The sequence below is a fragment of the Agelaius tricolor genome, unplaced genomic scaffold (genome assembly GCF_023055355.1).
Source record: "Agelaius tricolor isolate 1412-34295 unplaced genomic scaffold, bAgeTri1.0.p SCAF_12, whole genome shotgun sequence".
Taxonomy (NCBI): domain Eukaryota; kingdom Metazoa; phylum Chordata; class Aves; order Passeriformes; family Icteridae; genus Agelaius; species Agelaius tricolor.
This window is the reverse complement of record NW_027269272.1, coordinates 4,111,439-4,139,330: the sequence shown is the minus strand read 5'-3', so window position 1 is coordinate 4,139,330 and position 27,892 is coordinate 4,111,439. Positions and strand designations below refer to the sequence as shown.

The 27,892-nt window shown below is 42.7% G+C and overlaps 1 protein-coding gene across 6 annotated transcripts in view; it reads right to left on the bottom strand.

Annotated features, from left to right (window-relative positions):
* CLSTN2 (calsyntenin 2) overlaps nt 1-14,847 on the bottom strand; it is a 347,811-nt gene extending 332,964 nt beyond the window's left edge. For all 6 annotated transcript variants that reach the window (XM_071437165.1, XM_071437166.1, XM_071437167.1 and 3 more), the window contains exon 1: nt 14,617-14,847. In XM_071437165.1, coding sequence (XP_071293266.1) covers nt 14,617-14,704 — 88 coding nt within the window. In that variant the 5' untranslated portion in view covers nt 14,705-14,847. The remainder of the gene's footprint in view (nt 1-14,616) is intronic.
* Nucleotides 14,848-27,892: the final 13,045 nt, after the last annotated feature.

The following is a 27,892-nucleotide window of genomic DNA, read 5'->3' as shown; positions in this document are numbered from 1 at the left end:
GGTTTGGTGGGTGGTTTTTTCCCCTTTCAAACTCTTCTTATCTATAATTTCACACCTATTATAAATAACATCCTTATTTTACAGTAGCTAGAAATGCTAAAATAAAAACCTACGCAAATGGAAAGTAGAGATAAGAGCCAAAGTGTTCTGCCTGGGGAAAAAAAAAAAAGTTTAAAAATTTTCTCCCATCTCTGTTTTCTGAGGCTCCTTCAATGCTTTTGCTAGAGGAGAAACTTAAAGATAAATTGGGGTGATAGGAAAAATTAGCAACAGCCAAAGAAAAATATTTGTAACGCCCTGAACAGCAATTTCCAGCCAGGGCATAATCATTGCATGGCAGCCTGCACATTCCTGCTTTGGGGAGGACAAGGCACCCCTGTCACCAAACAGGACCCTGCTGGCCTCAGGTACCTCAGTGACACTGAGGGGACAAGGGGAAGGGATGCCAGCCTCTGCACACTGCAAGGGCACATCACAAATCAGTAACTGCAGCAGCATCCACCAGCGTGAAAAATGCATGTATTTTATGATTGGCTTTTGGCAAATATTAAAATGAATATTAGATGTGTTGTGTTAGAAAGTAATGCTGGATTAATTCTCTTAAGTAGTGTGTTAAATATAGTTTTAGGTTATAAAAAATGTTAAAATAGAAACTATGCTCTGTAGGATACTTTTCTTAAAGAAAGGACTTGCAGTGAGACAGCAGCCACAGGACACCTGAATCTTTCAGAGAAAATAAATTTATGGCCCTCCTATCAGAAGAAATGAACTTCTTCCCACCTCAAAGGTGCTGTTAGGATTCAGGGGAAGAAGCTGACACTGCCCAGACAGAATCCTGTGTTTGAATGGAATTTATGCATCATGGATGAGGTGTAGGAATATGCAACAGGCTGTTGCTTTTAAGGGTTAATCCTCTGTTAACGTGGGTCCTTTTTTGGGCTCCTGCTGCCCAGAAAAAGGTACCCGGACATCTGTAGCTCTTTGTTTCTATTGTCTCATATTGTCCTAATTCAAACTGTCCAAATTATTATTGCTCTAATTGTATTACTATTTTTATAACCATTTTATTACTATTAAACTTCTAAAATTTTAAAAACAAGTGATTAGCATTTTTCACAACCAGGTTTTTCAATTATCCTTGGAATGCAGAGTCATACTGTAGTTTAGTTTAACGAACAAAGTGCAACTATTGCTATCAGAGCTAACCAAAAAAACCACAACCCTATTTCTCAGATGGTGTGGGGATGCTCAGAATAATAAATAATCTTAAAAAGCCCTGCAAACCAGAAAGATGTGTACACACTGTCTTCTCGAGATCAAATAAATAAATAAATCAGCTTTATCATAGCTAACAGTCTCAATAAAACATAATGCAAGGGGAAAAGAATTCTTTAAGAGCTACCAGAATCAGCAAAGGAAAAAACCAGAAAATATCCCAAACAAAAACAAAACCAAACAATCCTCCCAAAAAAGAAACAAAAGCCACAAAAAACCCCCACCACAAGCCAAACAACCAAAACATTGGGGAAAAAAAATGAAGAAGTTGTAAAGTGTTTCACAGGAATAGTCCATAACTCTGAGGGAAAGGACAGTCCCTGTAGCCTGGGATTAGAAGCCCACTGTGCCAGCATTGCAGCTCAGTCTCTGCAACCTGGCTAAAAGTGCAGTTGAGTCACTGCATCTCAAAGGCATTGAAGTGTGTGCCATTAAGGACAGCCAGAGACTGTAAGACAGCAAGAGGAGAGAAAATTGAAATCAAGAAAAGAACCATCTGGTCCGAGTACCTCCAAGCTAACTAAACCTTTTGGGACAGGACACTTGGGCTGTGGAAGACATTTTCTTCTGAAGTTTTAGGGGGAAACACATTTTCAGCACAGTACTCAAAAGCAAGGGAGCTGTTTTGCTTTAACAGCAGAGCTGAGAGTGAAAGACAGGGGTGCTTCTACCATGGTTCATGAGAGAATTCAGAGATGATTCACAGAACAACAGGAGCCCGGTAAAGCTGAGCTCTGGCTCCACACACAGCATGCACTGCTTGCTCTCCTTGCACTCCAGCCTGTTCCTCACTCAGCTGCACAGAGGGGACAGCTCTGGCTTGGGAGCACAGAATGGGTGACGAGGTCCTTGTCACAGCACATGGCTCACCTTTCAACCAAGGGCAGCCCTGCAAATAGAAAAGGCCTCACGCCTCCTCCAGGAAGGACAAGCAGCAAAGGAAAACAAACTTCAAGACAAATCCTGTCCTTGGAATCTCACAGAGCTGTTGTAATCTCATTGGAAAGGTCCCATACCTTCTTGGTGATGTCTCATGGGCAGCTCCTCACAGCACAGCCAACAAGCTCCAGCTCTCTCCTCACCCAGCTAACCCGCTCTTTTATAGCACTCATCCTCATTGGACACAGCTGTGGCCTGTTAAGGGCAGGCCTGTTCCTAATCTTTGGTGATTAGTACAGCTGCACCTCCTCAGGGGTGAGATTACCTTCTGCACTTTCTTCATTTTCCTACATTCTATCCCTCCACCCAGAGCCATGAAGGAGCAAACCCGTGGTGTCTCATGAGCCATGTCTTAGCCCAGAGCCTCCTTTCCTCCCAGTGCCACATTTGGAGGCAAACCCTCGTACAAAGTCATCTCATTGTGAAATATGGGTTTGTGAAAAAGACAGAGTACATAGTTTTGTACTGCCTGGCACACTAGTCCTGATCTGCAGAATATGCACTGTTATTATTTCCCAACTGAAAGCCCAGTTTTGATCTCTTTACTATCACATTCATTTACGAGCCACCCTGCTGACTTCAATGAAGGAGAAAAAGTAGGAAAATACATTAGCTAGCATAATTAAAAGGATTAGAATCTGATGCATATTAATCCCCAAAAGCCATCTGATTACAGAACAAACCACAAGTAATGTATAACAAAGAGACAGACATTAAACTTAAGTCAAAAAGCGTGTCTTTTCACCAAGTCATTAAGAAATGCATAAAACATATTTGTATTTTTTGTGCTTCAACTGTTTACCGATCTTGCCTGCAAAAAATTACAAATTAATATTAAAGTTAAAAAATGCACCATTCTCATTCACAGGAACAGTGCCATAAAGCCAACCAATCTATTGCTCTACAAAATGGAAATGGACTCCACATACAATAATTTCTTCAGAATACGCAGGGTACGTACACATAAATGATACAAGGCATGCAGCAAGGATACATAATATTTTTAAAGCTGTTTTTACAATTTCCTTAAGTGCTCATATCATGTTACAGTTCTCTTCAGGAAGTCAACTTAAAATGGTAAACTTTTTCATGAGTCAGTGTGCCAAATGCATTTAAAAAGAGCTAACAGCACAAAAAATCCTTCTTTAGGGTAGAGTTTTTACAAATTATTCGACAAATAAATTTAAATCCTAAGCAGCAATATATACACTTAAAGTAAGCCTAACCTTGAACTAACTCATTTCCCTCAGCTGCTGGCATAACATTTTGCATGAGATGTTTGAGTACAACACAAGGAACTACAAAAAGCACACACAATGAACATTGATAAAGTTTGATGAGACTTTTCAAAACCCTCAGAAGCACCATGCTAAGAAACAGCCCCGTCCACCCAACAGTGTGCATCTTATGCTCAGTGTTGAGCAAATCAACTGCCTTCTCAGTCTTTCAATAACATTTTTCTCTACCTGCAAAAGCTATTTTAACATATTCCACTTTGTTTTAATATCCTTATCGATTGCTCCATGATATTCTATATTTCTCATAGGATGCAATCAAAAATCCCCTGGCATGAGTTAGGAATGGCAACAGTGGTGTCCTGTGCAAAACACTCTGCTGAGTTTCTCCGAACTGCAGGTTCAAGAATCATGTCCCTGCCTGAAAGGACTTGCAGCTGAACAGGTTCACCCGCCCAGGTGGTCACCTTGGGGAAAAGAGAAGGTCACAATGTCAGGGTGGGCGAAACAGCATTTTCCAGAAACAGGGGAAACTTGAGCCGCGAGCACAAAGCAAGACTTTCTGGTACACCCTCCCAGACCCACTCAATATTCACCTCAAAGACTTCAGGAACAGGGACAATAGCGTTATTTCTGTCATCTTCTCCTGTTACAGAACATTAGTTAAACTAAACGGTGGCTGAAACTGATGCAATAAAGACACTTTTCAGCACATCAACAGTAACCACATCACTTGGTCAGGCAGCAATTTGCTCAAGACAAGATTTTTAAAGATATTTACAATACTGACATATGTAAAGATTTTTTTTTTAATAAATCAACATTTTGGTTCTTTTCTAGTTCTCTAAAATTGCTCAACAAAAATCTTACTCTCTAATCTTAAGAGGCTGTGAAATATGCAAATCTGTCTTTAAACTTACCTGAGTTACCAAGAGGGTATCAAGAAGCCCCAGGAGACTTCAGCCCACTCGCCCATAACTTTGCACCTGAACAATTCAGAACAGGCTGCAAAAGTCTCTTGACTGTGCTGAAGGCAGGTTAGTTTTCAAACACTGAAGACAAAAACCAACTTTACAATTTGACAGGAAAGGGAAACATTAACAGGAGAAAGCAGAATAAAGTCAATTATAATTTTTAATTAGCTTTCCAAGCTATTCAGTGAATAGCAATCAATACTGCATTCTAGTAATTCGTTATGCAAATGAAGCACTTCAGCAGATTATCTCATCCAAAAGTTAATACCCTTAACAAAAACTCAAAAAAAAAATTAAAATCTATTTGCCCTTATTATAAAGGCAAAGGAAGGAAAGAACACAGAGAACTTCCCTGGAATTTGAGCTAGTTCCACAAAGTTAGTACCTGTTTACACTCCAGAACAATTCCCTCAATTTGAAGAAGGTTTTGACACGTAGATGCTTTTGAAACACCAAGCCCAAACTCACAAAAGACAGTCGTTCAAGAATTCTAGCAGGAAAGGTGAACCATTACCATATGTAGAGGTTTAGTATAGTGAGAACAAAGTCAATATGTCCACTCTGAATGAAAAAGAACTAAAAAGAAAACCCAAACAAACCACTGGTACCAGTCACACTGAATTTGCTCCACGGGTCACAATCAAACCCCCAGGTGTTCTGGGCTCTGAGCCCCTGGCAGGGGCCCTGGCAGCTCTGGACACCCAGAGGGATGCACTGAGTTCTGACAGAAACTCTCACATATGTGGGGTTACAAAAGAAATCGGGGCACCTCTGCCTCAGGCATGAAGAACTGTATCAAACAGCCTTGGTGAAAGCAGCCTTGGAGAACAGAGGGGGATCTGGTGTGACAGAGGTGGGATCCAGGCTCACCCAGTGCTGACCCCGGGCTCGACCCTCTCTCTTTGGCTGTGGGTTTGGAGGACCCTATTTTGGTTTTGAAAATAAAATCTTTCATATTTATTAATTTGGATTTCTGGCTGATCATTTATAACAATATGCATCACAAAAATACTGCCAAGTTTACAGAGATCTTACTAAATTTTACATTTAGATCTGAGACTTGACATTTAACTTGTAATAAAAACCATGAAACCAGCTGAAGTATTACAAGCCAACCAGGAAAAAAAAAAACCAAAAAACCACTGTTTTTCTGTAACCAGAGCTCTTCAGTTCAGTCCCCCAGCCTCCAGAGCCTTAGGAGTAATTCATCTCTTATGAGGCAGAGAACCAACCAAGAGTAGTTGGTGATGTCCCACAGGCTCCTGTCCCTTCCCTCCCCGGTGAGGAGGGACTGACACAGCTGTTAGTGCTGCCCAGAACAACGCAGAATAGTCTTCAAGTAGCATCCCACTGCTTTTCCAGGAGTTCCCACTGTGTATTTCCTTGCTTGCCTCGATCCCCATCTTCCAATTTCTCCTCCTGTGCTTGCAACAATAGCTGAGAAAGAGATCTGCACATTATCCCCAGGAAAAGACTGCAATCAGCTCCCTGCCCACAGATTACACCAGACTGCTCCAGCTCCTGGGTGATTCAACTCCCCTGTGCATTTGGCCTTCAATTTCCTCCTTGTTCAACACACTCATTATAATCATTGCAGCAGAAAAGCGAAAAGGTCAGCAGGTCATAAATTATATCAGAGTAATTGCTTATGTGGAATATAAAATAATTCTCAGATGTGCATTCAGCCTAAGAGAACTGGGTTAGATAAGATCTGCAAAAAGATACCCAGAACACATTTTACGAAGATAAACTCAAAAATCTCAAAAATCCTTTACAACTATGCTACAGTCAGCACTTTGTAGAAGGTATTTTAGTGTAGAAAGTGAACTTAAACACAGACTAAAATTAATTTTCCTCCTATGTCCCAGTTTACCCTTCAATCCACTAATCTGCCAATATTGGCAAGTCTTGCAAAAATATATTGGGTTTTATTAGCTTCCAATGAAACAGGAGCTGGTCTATAATTAAATTTCTATAACAGACCTTATTCCCTTGCCCTAACTTATTTTTAGAATTTGTGGTCTCAATGAGAACTGCTTCCTGAAACACAGTCAAGGCCACACACCCAAAAGTTTACAGAATTTCAATGTTTTCCCATCAATCTGAGTTCTTTGGAGAAGGCTCGTGGCTGTGTCCCTCCATTGGGTTTGCAGTGCTGAAAGCACTGAAGCCTTAAAACCTCAAAACTTGATTTGCCAACTGCTTTGCTTATCAAAACATGAAACTACTTTTCCTCCTCTGTTGATCTTGCTGTAAATAAATGCTCTCTATTGTGCAAAATAAGTACACAGCCTCATTCTGTACAGAAAGCATTTCTATTGTTCAGGTTCAAGTGTTCGCAAAGAAGGTTAAGCCAAATCGTGCATGGATTTAGCTCTCCACATTCAAACTGAGAGTTTAAGAAATCATTACAGCATTTTAGGATTTATCCCCCAGTAAATTCCACTCTACATTACAGAATAAATACTCTTTGAGACTGGAAAACAAGACAAGTTTGTATTTTGCAGAATGGAGGGGGGGGGAAAAGTAAATATTCCCCTGAACTTAGAAGGGAACTACCTCTTTTAGGAGGTCTCAAATTGAAGTACTTTCTAATTCAAGGCATTATAGTCAAATCTACATAGATCTAAGTTATTAAAAAGAAAACGCATTGGACGAAAATATCTTAACATTTTTTATTATTAGAAAGTCAAACATGCAACAAACAGCCTGACATTTTTTGAGGTCATGTTGTTTCCACCAAAAATATCCTCTCTCAGATATTTTTGCTGATCTTCACAAGCAGCTCCAGCTCTTTTTGATTTGTGAATCCCTACAAATTTAGATGGACAGCTGAATGGTAATACAAGCCTACTGAAAATAGACGTGTTTTTCTCGATTATTTTTTGCAGCCATTGGAACAGTCCCACAGATCCCATGACACCAAAGACCACCATTAAAGGAGGAGTGAAGAGGAAGCAAAAAAAGGAAATTATTTTAGTTTCCCAAAATAAACCTCAAAATGCTTCTCTTCAAATTATTTCATCTCAATAACTCTGCCTAATCTTGTGCCTTTCGCTTCAGCAGAACACTGAAATAATTGCACTTTTGTAATTTTATACACACAGTCTTTATGCTTTTTTTGAGCAAGAAAAAGACAGAAACCAACTACAACTGGCTTCAGTAGCCAGTGCTTTTCCCTTTATGACACCAAAGCAAGGGTTGGAGTCCAGCTTTGCCAGGTTTAAAGACCACTATCAAAAGGCTGACTTTTTAAGGCAGTTCAGTATAAATCAGACATTTAACATCTTTCTAGCTTTCCTTTTTCAACACAAATTTAAAATTCTGTTAACTAAGGAAGAAAAAATGAACTTTTAAGATCTAAGCCTGACAATAATGGCAGATACCATCTGTTCCTGAGCTATAGCTCAGGAATTTTTAAAGTAGCTCTCATAAGGAAAAGGGAAAATCACCCTTCAAACACGATTGCTGTACAGTTTTTTCAGAAATGCCTCAAATATACCTGCCAATGCATTCTGTCACAGACTGACCTGCGCTGGTAACCTTTGTGAAACTAACTCCAAACCAAATATCAGAAACCAACAGTATCCATCACACAGGAAATTGTGAGGGAGAGTTCACCAATGACTTTAACTTAGTTCCACCAACTCATATTTTACAAGCTCCTCTCTCAACCAAAAAATTCAACCCAATTACTGCAAATGTGCAGCCCGGTATAGGCAAGGGGTGTAATAATTTCCAGCCACAGTCACGCTTTGATTGCATTTCCAAGAGCCAGGTGTGAGACAAAAATGACCACCAACTTATGAGGGAAACCCTCATTACTTCCTTTGTCAGTTTTTGTGATTTACCTGCCTGACCTTTGTGCTTCTCCCTCACATTCAAGGTAGGGTTTATTATTTTTTTTAAAGGATAAAAGGCTAAATTTTCTTTGTCGCTTATTTCAGAAGCTCGGAGTTTCAGGAGGAAAAAACCCAAGTGTCTGAAAAGTCATGAAATCCTTGTAAGCTGATAATGATGAGACACATGCAGGACATATATAAACACATACACAGTGTTAATAATCATGTGCATATTCAGTAGGAAGAGAATCTACCCAGGAAAAAATTAGGAAATCAGTCCCAAAATGAGCAGAGTTTATTTTTCTCACCTACTTTACTTACTACAGTCTGCTAGCAAGTGAGTGACAGATGAATGCTGATCAAAAAGCAGAATCTTAATAATTGTATTTGATTGCAATTTTCATCAAATGAAATAAAAGGTGTCCTACTTCATTTTAACTGTCCTAAGACACACGAAGTACAGTAGTAGTAAATTAAATGTCATTCTTAATCATTGCTATTAGAACAACAGCCAAGTACTCTCCATATTTGGGATATGCAACTTCAAGTGATTGGTCTGGTTTACAACAGCAACAAGAAACAGCTCCACAAAATGAGCACAAGGGAAACTTTGTGAGAGTGCAGCACTCTCAGCTTGACTTTCCTGCACTCCCAGTGTTTACCCAGCACGAGGCAGGGATCATGGGGCTGGAACACAGACAAGGAGCAAGCAGCCTGCTTCAGCACAGCTGTTCTGACAGGCAGCACAGGGAAGAATAACCACACTTAAACCTGCAGGAAACCCATTCTGACCAACACGGCACTTGATAGCTTGAAGTGGAATAAAAAGTACTTCGAAAACGACAAAAAAAAAAAAAAACAACCAACCAAAACGAACAAAAAACGCAAACCAAACAAACAAAGGCCACCAAGAATGGTTCTATTGGCTCAATGAAAGCAGTTATAGCACAGGAAGCTGTAAAAGGAAAGATAAATCAAACATTCCTCCTGTTTGGATAAAGGCAACTATTAGCAGAACAATATTAAAGCTTTGAAATAACTGTTTACATTTATAGGAAAACACACAAAGGATGAAACTCCAATTTTACCAAGATACACTGCAAATCTCACATTGATTTAACGAGGGCCAAGATTACACATACAAAACCCAAATATCTAAATAACAGCATTAACTGCTGGAAAACTGCAAATCCATGCAGAGCCATCTTTAAAATCAATACTGAGAGAGGCCACATTAAAATGAATTGAAATTCAGCACATACACTTCTGTTCTATTCCAAAATGTGTTTTTAGGTAAACTGCAAAAATCATCTTTCCTAGCCCAATGCTCTTCAGCAATCTATTGGTCAACTCACACTCCATCTGTATCTTGAGGCTACTCAGACCCATAAGGGCCCCAAAAAACCTGAACCACTTTTCCAATCCCTTTAATTTTTGCCAAGCTTGAGCATCTTGTACACACCCAGCTTGTGCCACAAAGCCAGCAGCATCAGGGATACTGCACCACCAAGCACCACAAGAGACTTACACAAACCCAAATAATTTCTTAAAAGATGGATTTTAAGAATCATCCATCTTCCACATCAAGCAGGATTTGGGGTAAAACCCACTTAAATTTAATATGTCTTAAATGCTGATTTTTAATGTTTTTTAATATCACTTATTGAGAACAGCAAGTACCAAATTAACTGATGCACATCCAGAGCTTTAGGCTAATTTTATCAAGAAGCCACTTGAACTTTGATACCATATTATAATCCATAATGTTCTATCAACTTACTCGAGGTAGCTCACTCCCTTGCTCTTATAGATATAACCAATCAACATACCCATTTTTATTGAAATGCACACAGCAGAGAATTTGAAGGCATTTAGAATGCACTGTCTTAAAGTGCACTTTAGAAATTGACACTTGCACATTTTAAATAGTTAGATCCCACTCATTAACCTTCTTGATAGAGTAAATTTGCAGCTCATAAAAGGAAACAAAACACTGAAGCATTACAGGCATCGTGAATTTTGCGTTGGAAGCCCACAGTGAGCGTGCACAACTCTCATCCACTGGGCAAAGCTGCCGGGTGTTTAAAAACCAGTTAAAGAGCACTGGGGTCCCTTTTTGTAACAGTAGTGACAGCACAAGCTGGCTTGTCCTGGGCAATTAACTCGCTACAAATAACAAATAAGAAACCCAGCCGGTTCCACAGAGCGGCCCCATGGCTGACTGACAGGAACCTCAACCAATTGTGTTCCATCCTCAGCTGCAGATTTCTCACTGGGAGTGTTAAAGATCACACCAATGAGCTATCCAGTCAAAGCCCCTTGATAAAGAGGGGTTGAACGAATAATAAGAAAAATCAGTTTGGTGATGGAGGGCATGGGCACTTTGCAAGCTGGTATGGCTCCTCCTACAGTCATAGCTGCCTCCTGGAACATCCTGGTTGTGCACCTGAAGGATTGTTTGTTCATTGTTCCACTGCACCCAGACAATGCCTCCAAGTTTGCTTTTACAGTGCCTCCCATTAATAACACTGCAGCAGTGGAACAGGCAGCATCCTCCCGATGATCCCTCCAGAGACATCACAGAGCCGTGCATGGAGCAGTACCCAGAACAGCTGCTCACCTGCCCCGTGGAAATCCGGGGCTCCTCAAGTGACAGTTCATATAAGAACCTAATTTGTTGACAATTTATTTATTTCCTGTTTACAAACTGGTTTTTTCTGTTTACAGATTGTTTTTCTAGTAGTTTGGTTTTCCCCTAACACTTCTAAGGGTTAAATAGTTTCTTGTTTTTAGAGAGAAGTTGTAGCTACTTAAGAAAATAGCCTGTGACATGTTAGCTTGTCCAGACACAGATACAACTCTCCGAGTTCAAAACCAGTCCCTTCAAAGGGGAAAAATAGGATCCAACTCTGACTGCTCACAAGCCACTTAATGGCAGGCCACAAAAGATGCACCTTGGAGGGTGCTCTTTAAGTGGCACACACACTGCTTACAATTAAAATATGCTTTGGAATCTCCTAAGTTCCCAGTCTTGGTAGTCTTCCAAGCAACGCAATTAAAATTGGTAACAATATGATTTCGACTGGCAAACATTCTCTAACTTCATAATGACAATTTAAATATAGTTGTCAGTCTCCTGTGCTGAAATACCCGAATACTAAAGCTGCTATCAAATACTGACTTCTGTCTTTTGAGACCTCTAAATCATTTCATTATCTTGACACCCAGACTTCATAATCAGACGAATCTCTTATCCTGTGAGACACAAGAGTCAGTCTTCATGAACTGCTTTTCAATCAAAACACTCTAGAAAAAAAAAGGATTCCTAACTCCATTTATTGATGAAAAGAAACAGAAAGATGAAATCATTTACATGTCTTTATTGGGGTTTATTGGTGAGCTACAGGAAGCACCAGCAAAAGAAAGCACAGTTGTTTCACCTCCCGTCTTCTGACTTAAGCACTTGCCAAACATTGCTCCTGATGTATCTTGAATGAGGTTGGAAAAAAGGCTCTTTTTTTTTAATGTCCCCTATGAACTGATAACGAGAAGTATTTCATTATTATTTACGATAGAAAGGAATACAAGGAAATGCTGAGTGATGCAGAAGATTTCAGACTCTAGGATCTGTCCAGAGTGTTCTCAAAGCTTCTCCCTCGCTGTCCTTCCCCTGGCTGTAAGGTTTCTCTCACAGAGCAGTCACTGGCTCTGTCTCCCTGGGTCAGCTGCTCCTCTGCTGTGACAGGCAGAGCTGATGCACTCACATCACAGACCTGCCAAGTGGGACTGAATGTTCCACTGATTTGGAAGTGTCTGCAATGGCTAAGACTTCAAGTTTTGCCCATGCCATTAATTTAACTGGAATCAAATATTCTAAGTTATTCCGATCATTGAGAGGCTTTCGGCCATACTTAAAAATAAAGACTAAAATGCTGTTTATGGTAATGATGAAGTTCAAATAAAGTAACATTTAAGAGGCTAATTAATGGGGTCTTACAAGAAAATTTGGATATGACAGCCCTTTTAGGACTTCATTGAGTAGTTTAGTAGTACATACTAGAATAAGGTAATAAATTAAGAGATAAGCATTACGCAGAGATTTGGGGAAACAAAAAGTGCTGCAGGTTGAAATACTCCCTGTCTGTCACCACATGGACCTATGAATTTTGAATATGATGGGCAAAAACCCCAAACCTTATCCTTCAGCATATTCTGTTTTCCATAACTGAAGACAAGAAGAGACAGTTCACAATATTTCCAGACATCATTAAGGCAATTCCAATAAACCAGAAGTGTGCCTCTCTGTCTTACAGAGCAAAGCTATTTGAAAATACTTAAAAGCAAACATTTTTCTGTCCAAAATTGTGATTTTTATTGTACCCTATGATAGACATCTTAGTGTGAACAACCTGCTGCAAAGCTAACACATTGTGTATGCATTTTTAATACACACATTAAGTTCTGTAACTAACAGCCTCCTAAACACTCTGATGTTGCCTCATATTCCTTTTTCCTTGGAAAACTTTGGGGAGTTTGTTTTTTTGGGGGCAGGGTAGGTTCCCCCTTCTATTCAGAGTAAACAATTTAGTGAAAGAAATTGTTCTTTTCTACTGAGAGAAAAGTGAGAACCAGAACTGCTCCTTTAATCTTTCTCCCCTTCCTCACAAACACGTAGGGAAAAGGAGTGGAGGTGGAGGGGGCTTGGTTTTGTTTTTAAAATGAGAAGCAGCAGAGCACAGTGAAATAGATGAGGTAAGACGAGAACAGAAATCATTATCTTTGGTCGTCTTTGATCCTATAAATAACAGGATGCTCAGGGCACGTGGGGAGCTTTGTACACACCTCCTGCATCCTACCTCCATCTCCCACCAGAATGCACCTTCAGACCACAAGTCCAGGTTGTGGTTACAGCACCAAGCTTTGCAAATGGGTGCACGAGATACACACAAAATGCTTTTTAACTTAAAACTTGCTCATCAAAGAAAAACAGAGAGCAAGGAGAAAGCAGCACGAGGTTCTTGCTGAAATAAACCCTTTTTTTCTTCCCTCTACCGACCAGGTGGAGGAAGAAAAAGCACATCAGATATTAACTGCATACAGCGCCAAGACATCCAACCCCGTTTATTAACACTGCCTTATAGCCTTTGAAAATACCCAATATTAAGAAACAAGGTATGTAAAGTAATAAGCAAAAACTTAAGCACTCGAATATCAATATAAATAACATTAAAATGCCTATTTTTAACCACCAGCTACTGGGAGCTTGGGGCTTCTGTTATCCAAAAATGTTCTCTGCAGCCCTCCAGTGGTGAAAGGCACAGCAGAGCCCAGCGAGAACGACCCCGTTTTGTCTGATGAACTGCCGGCAGGTTAAAAGAATCTCCCACGAAATAAAACCTCCCACGCTTGTCTTAAGAAAAGGTCCTTTTAAAGGAGACAATTACCTTGAATTACATTAGAAAGTAAAGAGGAGGAAAGAAACTCCCCTCCATCAAAATGTTACGCGTTGTATGTTAATCTGCCCAGAAAACACGGCATTCCCACCAGGACACCAAGGCACGTTGGGTCAGTAACAGAAGGAGCAATTAATTTCCTACAGTCACTTTCTGCTATTCGTACACGTACATGCAAACAAAGCCAATAACATTTGCCGGAAATAATCAATTTTCTCACAAAGTTACGGCTCAAGCAGTTGGCTGGGGTTTTGTTAAGAAAACAAACGCCAAACAAACACTGAAGTTTTCTCTTCTCTCTCACACACATGCTTACAAATAAAATAAACACCAAAGCCCCGTACAAAAATAAGAGCAACTGAAACGTTTGAAAAGAATATAAAAAAGACTGAGACAGAGTTCTCAAAACTAAGTTTCTAAAACTTGGGGGCTCCAAAGCCAGTCCTAAACCGCATGGAAACAATGCAAGGGGACAGAAAACAAACAGAGGCAAGAAATCGCCGACACCTGTGCGACCGGAGCCCTCGGCAGGGGCACGGCTGGCGGGGAGACGGGAGCGCTGCGGATCGGCGAGAGCCCCGCCGCACCTGCGGCACCGCGGGCAGTCCCGGCCCGGCCCGGGGGACCCACAGCGCTTCTCCTTCCTCCGCTCCGGGCCTGGGCAGCTCCGGCGCTTCCCCTCCGCTCCCTCCGCCCGGCCCCGCTGCCCGACGCGCGGCTCCCGCAGCATCGCGGCTGCAGCGGCGCCTCCCGCCCGGCCCCGGGACAGCCGCGCCCGCCGAGCTGCGGGCAGAGACCCCCGCCCCAACTTTGCGCCCCTCCCTGCGGGCAGCGGCGGCTCTGCCCCGCTCAGCCCCGCGCAGCGCTCGGAGCCGCGCCCCGGTACCCCGGTACCTGCCTTTGGCGGCGAGCAGGCTGCCCAGCCCCAGCGGGAGCAGCAGCAGCGCCGCCGGGCCCCAGCAGCAGCAGCAGCGGCGCCTCCGCATCCCCGGCCCTGTGGCGGCCGCCGGCCCGGCCCGGCCCGGCCCGGCTGTGAGCGCTGCGCTGCGGGCGAGCCGGCGGGCGGAGGCTGCTGCCGCCGCGCCGTCACTCGCCCTCGCTGCCAGCGCCGGGGCGGCTCCGGCCCCCGCCCGGGACCGCGGCGACGTCACGGCGAGGGCAGGCCCGAATATTCATGAGCCGGGGCAGCGGCCGGGGCCGGGCCCGCACCTGCCCGCAGGTGTCCCCGCACCCCCGCAGGTGTCCCCGCACACCCCGCGGGTGTCCCCGCAGCCTTTGCAGGTGTCCCCGTGTCCCCGCATCCCCCGCGGGTGTCCCCGCACATCCCGCAGGTGTCCCCGTGTCCCCGCAAGTGTCCCCGCACCCCCTGCAGGTGTCCCCGCACCCCCTGCAGGTGTCCCCGCAGCCCCGCAGGTGTCCCCGCAGCCCTTGCAGGTGTCCCCGTGTCCCCGCATCCCCCGCGGGTGTCCCCGCACCCCCGCAGGTGTCCCCGTGTCCCCGCAGGTGTCCCCGCGGCCCGCGGCAAGCCGGGAGCAAGGACACGGCCGAGCGGTGGAGAGGGGATGGAGAGGAGGAAACCGAGGCTTCGGTGAAGCACGCAGAGGGCACCGGGAAAGGGAGACACAAAGGTGGCGGCTGAAAGAAAAGAAAGGAGGAGAAAAGATAAAATAACGATTCAGTAAAGTTTGAGGGAAACAGAAGACCTTGGAAACCCAAGGCGGGTTGGACATGAAATGGTTTTGTTGGAGGAAAAGGACAAATGGCAAAGCTTTTGGTAAGGGGAAGAAATGAACGAGGAATGGACAAACCTTAGACACAGAGACTGCCCTGGCAAGGCTTGGAGGGATGCACAAAGATTACAAATTAAGATTATGCACTACACTGCAAACTCCATATAAACTGTGAGAGCCACAAGGAATTATTGTACCCTTCATAGCTCCCTTCCTGCTTCAAATGCTCCCTCATCTGTGCTCTGTCCCATAAATTGCTTATCAAAGCCACCTGACTCTGGCAAAGCCAGTGCTTCCAACAGGATCACCACTGCAAGGGATTCTTGTTGGTCCCTGGGCTGTGGGAGTGGGGTCATTCTGACAGGGCAGGGTCAGGATGCTCTCCTGAAATGTTCCCTGAGCACCTCCTGCCTGAGGGCAGCCCCAGGGCCGTCCCACAGAGTGCACTGGAACTTTGGCACCACAGACATTATTATATATAAAATAGTTTGGGTTTAGGTCATTATATAAAATAGTTTGGGTTTAGGTCTCTATCACTATTCCTCTCCGTTATTTTTCCCTATATGTGGTGCTAGAAGCACGAATCATTGAGCAAAATGCATTGAGTAGATGGAATGCAGGATTCTCTCCTCCTCCTGTCCACACACATAGAAAAATTGTTATGGGATACAGAGAGAAGAGCCCAAGCCCTTTTCCAAACCAGAGATGCAATGCTTCATCTGCTAAGGAAGACAGATGGAAATACATGTTTACTGTTATATTGCATTCAGACACAAAATAAAGTCCAAATTAAAACTGTTGGGACAAACTTCTAAAGCTCTTTTTGGCTGCTTGTCTAATTAGTTACGGAATCTGCTTTCCTGTAATCTCTATTGTGAGCTTGAGTAGAATAGTGTATAGAACAAACAGGGAAAATCAGATGTAAAGTAACTTTGAAGGCCAGAAAACTATACAGAAAAATAAAATTTTTGCCACCATTCACTTCTTTTAAAAACTTTAAAATCTATAGGACTGTTAATTTACAAATAAATAAATAAATAAATAAATAAAGTGGCAAACAGCATAAGCATTTTTAACACAACATCCCACTTTGTGAAAGGCGAGAAGTACAACCTACAATATATATCAATATATATATATATAAACACAGCATCATCATTCATAAGAGGGTATTTTCCTACAGGCAACCAGCAAGACTTTGAAGGAGCTAAAATTGGAAAATATTGCATTTTTAGTATAAGCCTGTTATTAACAATCCCAAATAAAACCAATTTGGTGGTGGGATGTAGAGCGCAGGTTTGCAAGGCAGATGTTGTACAGGAAGAAGCATCTCCTCAGCCAACTTACACTCTAAATAAATAAGCCAGATAACAGAAATAAAAAGGGATAAATGCTGCTCCATTCCATGGGGAGGGAGCTGAAGCACAAAAGAAGAGGCCTCACCAATAGATAACATTACAGTGGTGTCAGAATCTAATTTCAGCTCTGGTACCCTAATGAAAAACTCTCCTCCTTTTTACCTGACTGTGTTTGTTTATTGATGTGCCAGCCTGGGTGTTCTGCAGTCTTCTGCTGGTGTCTCATACAGGAGATGGATGTGGATGGATAGAAAGGTTTACAAACAGTAATGATGATATGGCACTGTGCAGGAATTTATAATAGATAATTGCCATTACCTCTTCTGTTTAATGCTGACTTGAAACCCAGTGTGTCCATTAACTCCTACAGCCTTCACTGGGGCTGGAGAAAGCAAGTGAGAAATCCTTTAGTCATTTTATTCTTTCTTTCTAATCACTGCTTAACTGAAAGAGTGTATCCTTCAATTTTCCCTTGCATACATTTTTGACAGAACCATTGCAGCAGGGAGATGTATTCTTTAGTCCCAAACAGGAGTGTGCTGAAGGATTGCCTCTGACCTGAGATCCATCCATTCACATGTCTAGAACCACCACTTTCTCCTGACATGGTTTATTGGTCCTGTAAAATAGAAATTCTCCAACAAGGGGGAAAAGGTCACAGCCATGCATTCCCTGCGAATTATTGACACGGACCCGGCACCAGAGGCAGTCAATCAGAAAGATCCATTTGAGTCTGGAGATGTAAAGATTATTTTTATCATAATTTCCCTAGCATGGATTCAAGATTCTGCTGGAGGCCAGGATTTAACCCTGACAGGCAGAATTTGCTGAAGAAATCTGGGTTGCTCCAAGGTCGTGGTCAATCCTACCTCATCATATATTGGGACATTTAGCTGGGAACTTTAACTATTGGCATGTTCATGTTTTCTGAATAAAAGTCTTTAATATCAAGGTGAATATTAGATTTTAGAGAGAAACCAAGAGAGAATTTAGCAGTAATATTCAGGTATAAAGTGGGGTTACTTTGCTGTTAAGTGCATTAGACTCCATTAGTTAAAAAAGAACAGAAACAACAAAAACAAAGGAAATCATAAAAGAATAATCTATTTTGACATTATAAAAGTCACTTAATCATCCATGGAAAAGAATTCAGTATGTAAATACACATAATCCAGATCCTACAGCAAACCCCATTGCAGCATTGGTTGTAGGATCAGGGTCTAAGGTTTAAAGTTCTTCACAATTTTGTTTTAAGACAAATGTTTGTGTAACAGCAAAAATGGGAAGCACATAATCTGATTGGGTTCCTATAGTCGTGATTCCAAAAATTTTAATGTATAGTTAGAGATAACTAACCAGCTGAGGTACAGGGATCTAGATTTGATCACATTTAGAAGATGTTTATGTATTACCCAAGAAAATGGCAGCATATTTTCATGTTGGAGGAAAAAAAAAGGGAAAGGAGCATAATTTTCCAGAAGAAAATGGATTTAAAGTACAGCATTATAGAGCATGCATTTTCTCTGACACATGGAAGTTTGCTATTGCAGTCTACAGGATAGAAAAATAAGTTTCCAATAGAATGGAAGTAAATTTTGGGGTTGCTGGTGAATATAAAGTAATGGGTTTGCTGTGTGCCAAATGCAGCAGCAATAGCAATGATGTAATTTATGTTTCCTCCCAACAAGCATGAAGCAGGCCTGGGGCCATCCTGATTACTTGTTCTTGCTGCATGGGTTTAAACTTGCCTTGGACACCAATGAGGAGAATGAAGCAGCATTTTCCTGCTGCTACCACAGGGGCCATTGCCTGTACAGAGATTTGCAAACATTTCTGCAGACTTCTGCAGCTCAGGAACTTTCAATAAATAAGCACGGTGGCCATCAAGCAGAACAAAACAGCCTGAGAAATGAGTATAAATATAAACATTAGTTACCATATACGCTGCAGCTGCTAATGTGTTAATTAAACAGAAGAAAATGTACCTAAATTATTTATTCTTAATAAATGAACCATCTGAATAATAAATATGTGTGTTCTATAACCATCAGGAAGGTTTTTAAACAAAAGGGCCTATTGCAGAAGGAAAAAATCACATGAAAGGTGGGGAGAGAACTGTATTTGTTTAAATACCATTAAGAACCCAAGGAAAGGCAACTAGCTGTAATGGTGGGGATTAATACTGCTGACAGGCCATTGCATTGTCCCCTACACTTTGTGCACAGTGCTGTAATTCCTGTTTGAGAATACAGATGGGAGCTCTGAAAGTGTATTTAACCCTGCAGTGGCGAATCAGAATAATGGAAATGTGCACCCAGTTCCTCAGCTCTGGTATTTGAATCCTCAACACTGAACCCTGCTGCCTTCAAACTCTGCTCCTGTCACACTCCTCAGCTTCCATTCTGGTTTGGGCTGCATAAGAGGCACGTGGGTTTAATTGTTATTTCCAAAGCAGTTTTTGTTCTTGACGAATGATGAACCTTCCTGGGTTTTTATTGGGAGAGATCACTAAATAAAATCATGACCCATGCTAAAAGTTAATCTTGCCTAATCACATCCAAGCAGGCCTTTGATGGACACCTGTGTAAAAGGTTTGTTTGTCTTTTCAGTGCAAGATAAATTACTGGGTGCTATTACCCTTCTTTTGTGTTATCCAATTTGTATCTTTCATTTAAGACATTTTACATTTTATGTAAATAAAATAGAATCTGGAAGCAGAGATAACATGTTTTTAATAGCATTAATGAGATTGTCAGCAGAGAACAAGAAAATTAGCAAATCTGTGGGAAATATTTAATGAAGGTAACACAGGATTTCAACTTTAACACTGGATCCAAATTGGGAAAGATACAGTTAAAATTAAAATTTGGAAGTGAATAGGTATTTTGCCTATAGCCAAGATGTAATTTCAAGAAAATTAAACTAGGAACACACTGAATAAATATATTTTTTTTACACTCTGGGAAGTCTGACTTAGAATTAGTTTTTGCTGCCTCTATCCAAAGGTATCAAAACCAGTGGGTGTAAGTCACAGCTAGGGCACTGTCTCAGATCCTGACTAGCCAGACACAGAGATTAATGCCTCCAGCAGAGCTACAATTGCAGCTTCCCACATCCACTCACCAGAAATTCCTTCCCCCTCTGAAAGTCTGGGCAATGCAGTCTGATATGCACATTTAAACTGGTGGCTGTTGATTTCAAGTATGTCACTATGTTTTACCTCTGGGGTCCCCCCCAGTTAATATTTTCATACTTTTGAGAAAGATTTCAGTGGAAAAGTAATGAATCATAGCAGCATGATTTCAAAACACCTCAAATTTTCCCCTATTTAATTTGTGAGTGTTCTCAGTGTCATTCCTGCTGTGAAAAGTGACAGCCTTTCTCATCTCTCCTATTTGGCATTAGCAATTGGGCCCCAGCAGCAATAAATGAGTTTTGATTGGGTTCCTGGTCAGACACAGGAGGGTCAGAGCTGCCCCAGCAGGGCCCAGGACCTGAATGAGAGCATGAGACAGATCAACCCCTGCACTGGGGCTGGCACCAGACCACAGCAAAATGCTCAGGGGTGCCTGGCACAAGTGGACAATGCTCTTTGCAGGTTATTAGATCATGAAATTGGTGCTGCTGTGCAACTGCTGAACCAGGGCCTTTCTTTGGGACCATTTTTCCTGCACTCAGAGAGCCAAAAAACGTGGCCTTGTGGAACACTAAGTCAGCTCTTCACAGGATGGACTTCATGGCTTGCTGAACTTTGATGGCAGCACTTTGGGTGACTGAAATATCCAGAGGAAATGAGAACATCCACACCACTCCAGCAGTCTTAGCTCTTGGGAGGAAATGCTGTCACCTGGAGGAACAGCAAGCAAATTCTTTAACTCATTGAACTCTTAAGTGTTCCTTCAAAACATTTCTTTCTCCTTCCTCATATTTCCTGCCTTCAAACCAACTTTTCTGTCCTATATGCAGAACAGTCTGTAAACAGCACAGTAAAGTTGGAGGTGTAAATTGGAACTCCATTGCAAGGTTTATAGCCCATGTTCATTCGTTGTGTTCTCCTTTTTGCTTTGTACAGACTTTAGGGAAGATGTGAATCCATGTAGGGACATATTTGAATGTGTGGAGGGGGAATAACAATAAATATGCAAGATGACCTTTGAAGCCCAACTAAAAATGTGATTTGACAAAATTTTAATGGCACTGAAGAGAAAAATTACAGCATTTCTACCTACCCTTCATGGTAGTGCCTTTCATGGCTCCCATCAGACAGCACAACAAAATTTCTGTAGAATATTTTTCCTGCTCCATGCCTTCTCCAGAACTTTCTCAGCTCTTATACCTTTCTGCATGTTCTAGAACATTTAAATGAACATTTAGTTTACTTCATCCTCAATATTTTACATATTAACCTTTCAGTTAATCAATATTTGCTGTGCCTACTTTCTTCTGATTTTTGTAAGTTTTCTTAATACTTCCTGAAGCTCATGAACCAAGTGTCAGATTATAAATTAGGGTAAAGTAGTGTAAAATCCGTGAGGTTTTTGCATTATATTTCTAACAAACCCAAGTTATTCCAAACTAACAATTAGAGAGCTTCTATTTATTTGGCAAAGCACAGCCTCCCTTTGGCAACTCATAGATTTCAAAATGAAAAACCACACCTTTGCAGGAGAAGAATATTCTGATAGAAAAATGTAGTCAAAGCTTGGAATCTCTACATGGCTATTAACATTGCTGTAGTGCTGCCTTTCCTGGAGTTTAATTACCATTATTACATCAGGCTGAATGTCAAAAAACCTTGATGCAGGTAAAGATTTTGCACTCACTGTAAAATTTCTTCCTCAAGCTAAATTTGAGCCAGTTAACTTTCAATTGCTGCTCATTTTTTTTGATTGATGATAATTCCTTGTAATTTCCTACCTTTTCCCCCATGTCTGATTTCTGTTGATTATTATAATAATATAACCCTGTACTGGATCTATTTTGCTTTCTTCTGAGGCATATTTCTCCAAAGTAACCACTTCAGGTTTAGTGCTGTTTGATCTCAGCTGCTCTGTTTTGGCTGATCACTCAGCAAGAGCTGATATTTCCAGGAGCTCATAATTTCAGAGGGAATATAGGTAAAGAGTGCCATCCAGAGCCACACAGAGCTCCAGGCACTGGGAAATGGGGGAAACCTGCCTGGGTCACATCCAGAGCACACAGAACCCCAGGGAAATGGGGAAAACCTTCCTGGGTCACATCCAGAGCACACAGAACCCCTGGGAAATGGGGAAAACCTGCCTGGGTCACATCCAGAGCCACACAGGGCTTCAGGGAAATGGGGAAAACCTGCCTGGGTCACATCCAGAGCACACAGAGCTCCAGAAAAATGGGGGAAACCTGCCTGGGTCACATCCAGAGCCACACAGAACCCCTGGGAAATGGGGAAAACCTGCCTGAGCCACATCCAGAGCACACAGAACCCCTGGGAAATGGGGGAAACCTGCCTGGGTCACATCCAGAGCACACAGAACCCCAGGGAAATGGGAAATGGGGCAAACCTGCCTGGGTCACATCCAGAGCACACAGAGCTCCAGGAAAATGGGAAATGGGAAATGGGGAAAACCTGCCTGGGCGACATCCAGAGCACACAGAGCTCCAGGGAAATGGGGAAAACCTGTCTGGGTCACATCCAGAGCACACAGAGCTCCAGAAAAATGGGGGAAACCTGCCTGGGTCACATCCAGAGCCACACAGAACCCCAGGGAAATGGGGAAAACCTGCCTCGGTCACATCCAGAGCCACACAGAACCCCAGGGAAATGGGGAAAACCTGCCTGGGCCACATCCAGAGCCACACAGAGCTCCAGAGAAATGGGGAAAATCTGCCTGGGTCACATCCAGAGCCACACAGAACCCCAGGGAAATGGGGAAAACCTGCCTGGGTCACATCCAGAGCACACAGAACCCCAGGGAAATGGGGAAAACCTGCCTGGGTCACATCCAGAGCCACACAGGGCTTCAGGGAAATGGGGAAAATCTGCCTGGGTCACATCCAGAGCCACACAAAGCTCCAGAAAAATGGGGGAAACCTGCCTGGGTCACATCCAGAGCCACACAGAACCCCGGGGAAATGGGGAAAATCTGCCTGGGTCACATCCAGAGCACACAGAGCTCCAGAAAAATGGGGGAAACCTGCCTGGGTCACATCCAGAGCCACACAGAACCCCAGGGAAATGGGAAATGGGGAAATCCTGCCTGGGTCACATCCAGAGCACACAGAACCCCAGGGAAATGGGGGAAACCTGCCTGAGCCACATCCAGAGCACACAGAACCCCAGGGAAATGGGGGAAACCTGTCTGGGTAACATCCAGAGCCACACAGAGCTCCAGGAAAATGGGAAATGGGGAAAATCTGTATGTCTGAGTCACAGCACTGGGGCCTTTCTGCCCACTTAGGGAAACACAGTGCAATGTGGATTACTTTGGGTTAAAGACTCACTCAGGCTGGATCTGTATCACAGGAAATCAAAGTTCCTGGGTCCTCAGCAGCACCTCACATTGTGCTGTTGTTGGCACACAGCTTCTTCTGCTCCAGCTGTGCCTGCTTCCTTTGCAAAGCTGAGCCCTTCTCTGTAGAAGAGAAGCTACTGTGATTTTTGTGGGTCACTGTATTACACCCAGATGAATAAAAATGTGGTTTGGAAGCCAGTCAGAAAAGCTGTTACTGAAAGACAGTGTTTCCAAGGATGATAAATAAAGGAAATATTTCAGCAGAGAGATTCAGTGCTGAAATGCATCCACATTGCTATCCATGAATCTCTGAATTTCAGCAAAATTCATCTGAAACCAAAGAAAGGAATTGCAGTCAAGTCCTTCTAAAAAAATGAGTTTGAGAAACCCAGAGTGACTTCAGAGAGGAATTACATACACAGGGCAGAGATAGCAGATTCATCATTCCGGGAGCCAAGATGAATTCTTAAAAATATAACCTCTTTTGTTGGGTTTGTGAATGAAAGGAAATAAAACCAGCAGAGTTCACGTCCTAGAACCATTCCAAAGTGCTGTCTCTTCAGCAGAGATTTCCACAAACCAGCAAATTTCTTAGGGGAAACTCAAAGAGAGCCAAGGACAAATAACTGCTGCTTTAGTCCCAGAAGATATCTCCAAACCCACAGTGTCACTGCTGACCCAGGAGTGCTGCAATTCCCCACTTACTGGTGTCCTGCCTCACTGCAAGGCTTGAGTTCCCAGAATCACTAATCCTTTAACTGTGAAGGTGATAAATGCTGCAACTGCTCTCAATTTCCCCCAATGATGAGTTTAGGTATATAAATAAAATGTGTGCAAGGAACCTTTTTCCACATGAAATGGTTCAGAGCCAAACATTGCCAGGGAGGCAAAAAGGATTCTCCTAAGTGCATTCAGTGAGCCAAATTTGAGGTATTCCTCCAAACTCTCCTGCCTTGTTCACAGCCCCAGGGGACACATGGAGTGGCCATTACCAACAGTAACTTGCAGAAATTGTTCATTGGAGCACAAGGTATCCTACACCATTCTCTAAAAACCAAAAAAGATTTTGGCTGCTGCCTGAATGGGGTTACCCTTACTGTGCCCTTCCCATCCCCTCACTTTCTGGCAACACAGCACCAGACTCCTGATTAAGTATATTTATTTAATTGGTTTTGTATAGAATATCATTAGTGAAACTGCTCTGATTTGGCAAATAAACATCTTGCTACACTTCCAAGGACAGTGCTGGTCTTCCAAATGATTGAGAATGGACTTTTTTGAGGACTGTAAACTTCAGCAAAACTTGTGGTAGTAAATAAATTTAGAATGAATTTATTTGCCCACTAAGTGACTCAAATTCTACTGTAAAAAACAGATTTTTTTCACAGAGCAGAGCCTTGCTGCACAAACTGCAGATTTCCCAGTGAAATTTCTTATCCCCAATGCTCAGTAGGCAAGGATTGTTTAGCAGCTGCCCAACAAGTGATTGACATTTGCATTTCATCTGTCTTTGGCAACAACAAAGTAACTTCTATGGTTTAGTTACTTAAGTTTAGAAAGGGTGCAATTTAGATGTGATAATACAAAAAGCTGTAATTGTAATACAAAAAATATCATTAGCTTCTAAATTCTCCTAGAATTTGATAGGGACCAATTAATGGGAAAAGCAAAATTGTGATTAAAATGCAAACCATTCAAGCAGTATGATATTGTTTCAGCTGCCCATGGATCAATAAGGAATGGCCTGTTCCCTGAGCAGGTTTAAGCTGTCCATTAATCAAGGGGAATGTTTACTTCTCCAAAAATGTTTTCAGTAAGCACATCATTATTTTGCCTGCTTTGTTTGGAGGTTTGCAGAGTCAATACAGTTGCTGGTAGCCGTGCTCTGAATGGGAGAGGAATGTAACTCCATCTTGGGTTTTGGTTGTTAATTGCTGCCCTGAGATGTGCAGGGTGTCTCTGTTTTGGCCCATGTGACTGAAGAACGAGTCTGGACTCTTCACTTTTCCGTCTTGAGGTTGTTTATTAATTCTTATCTATAAAATTTTCTTTCTGCCCAATGGATCTGCTCAGCAGGGCAGCCACAGGCACTCTGTCCGCCCCTGAGGTGATGTTGTCCTTTTATACTACAAACTACATAAAACATATTTACACTGAGTTCCCAATACCTATCACCCATGTTAGACAGTGCACTTCTACTCTAAACCAATCCTAAAGTGCCAACATCACTGCAGAAAATGGAGACCAAGAAGAAGAAGAAGAAGAAAGGCTGGGCACGCCCTGATTCCTCCATCTTGCCCCCACAACCCCCATACCAAAAATCCTAAAATCTATATTTTCACCCTGTGATCATTTTGTTATTACACCATTCAAACCTCTGTGACTTTCACATTTTCATACAAAGCTGGCAACTTGCTCCAAGGGTCACAATCAAATCCCCAGGTGTTCTGGGCTGTGTGCCAGGGTCTCCGAGCCCCCCGACGGGGTCCTTGGCAACTCTGGACACCCAGAGGGATGCACTGAGTTCTGACAACTCCAAAATCAAAGAGAAAGCAAATTCCCATCCCTGTTCCAAGGGGGCCTCCAACTCCTCCCCACCCATGGGGCTCATGCCACAGGAGCCTCCAAAGCAGCACCAGGACACTTCAGGCAGGACCGTCCCCTCCATGGAGCCCCAGGAATGCTGAGTGGGAAGGGAATTCCTGCAGCTGAGCCATGGAAGAAGCACCCAGCCACCAAAGCTCTGTCACAGCAGGATGGGCTGGGAGGGAGAGGAGGCTCTGCCTTCCTCCCAGGAGTGAGACAGTGCTCCAGGAGCACTCTGAGCTGGGGATGCTGGGTGTGGACACAGCTCCTGGCCCCACACGGAGTCTGGGACACAGCAGCTCAGACAAAACACCCCCAGATCAGCATTCGGTTTAAGTGATATCACATTGCCCCTTGCCAAGGAAATTGATTGATAGGTTGTTCAGAACATTCAAAACAAGCTTTCCTTCTCTCTGAAGCCTGTTCCCACCTTACTAAATCAATCATAAGAAGTGTGATTATATTGTAAATTAAGCACATCAAAAATGTAAGATTTCCTTTTTTTTTTTTAATTATAAGTGCAGGATCAGCAGCAAACTAGGTAAGAAATGAAGATTTTGGTAAAAGACAGCTGAGAATGAACTTGTTGCCACTTTGGTTTGACTCACTTTGCAAACAAAGCCAACAGTCCCAGCCCACCATGCCCCTTTGTCATGATCCACTAGGGCAAGCAAGTCGTGATGGTTCATTACCAGATCCCAAAACTGCAAAGGACAAACAGCAGGGGACTGTCAGTTTAATCACAACAAATGCAGCTTTATTGAGGGCCAACAGCAAATGAGATAGAGGGATCAGAAAAGGAAATAAAGGATGGAAAGGAAAAGAGAGGAGGAGGAATATAGCTACCAACGAGAGGGGATCCTCATGGTCCAGCCACATAGATTCACCATCGTCCGTGGGGGTTCACCAAAGTCATCCCCAAAGTTACAGTTTATAGAGTCTGTATATAAGAAGGAGGTTTTGACTGTGTTTGTAATTGTGTTGGGCCTGTTCTTGAGGTCGTTGGATAGAAGTGGAAATAGGATGGGGGTGGAGAGGGTTACTAGGGTTAAGAGTATGAATGTGTTTAGGACTAGTGAGAGGTCCATTACTTTCACTTGGACTTGCACCAAGCTGAGTGACTCCTAAGACCATTGGATTACTGTTATCCTTTGAAAGTAAGGAGACTGAGGTTTTATACTCAGATACAAGAGTTAGCAGTTCTCTCTGGTTTTACCTCTCCTCAGCAGGTAAGAAGGGTTTAACTTCTATTTTTAGAGTCACGGTCTAACGGTTTGGTTGAAACTATACTTGCATATGGGGATACTGGAGATTAGTTCAGGTTTGAGGATTAGAAGCATTATGGGGATTATATGTAGGGCTATGAGAAGATGTTCTTGTGTGGGTGGCATCTGGCCAAAAGGTGGGGAAGATTCATGGGCCATTGTGCTGAGACCCCTTGGTGTGTGAGGCAGGTACGAGCAAGCAAGGCCAAGCCACCACTTGTCAGAACTCGTGGGGCGTGTGCAGGTGTGTAAGGACAAGCCACCATTTATCAGAACCTGTTCTGAACCCTCCAATTGCAATTGGTGTAACTATGAAGAAAATTATTACGAAAGCATGGGCCATGACAGCTACATTGTAGACTTGGTCATCTCCTGGAAGGGCTCCAGGTCGGCCTCGTTCTGCAGGGATGAGGAGGCTTAGGGCAGTACCCACTATTCCAGCTCATGCACTGAAAATTAGGTACAGGGTCCCAATATCTTTGTGGTTAGTTGAAAATAATCATCAGTTAATGAATGTCACAGGTGAAATGGCTGAGTGTGTAAGCATTAGGCTGTAGTCCTTTTCACAGAGGTTCAATTCCTCTTCTTATCAGCTCTGTAGTGAAGTTCATATTGAACTGCAAGCTCATTGATGTGCACTGGTTATGTACCAGAGCCTTAGGCAGAGGCCTCTTGGTTAGGGCATATAGCTGTTAACTACAGTATCATGGGAGCAAAGCCCATCTGGCTGGTAAATTGGAAGGT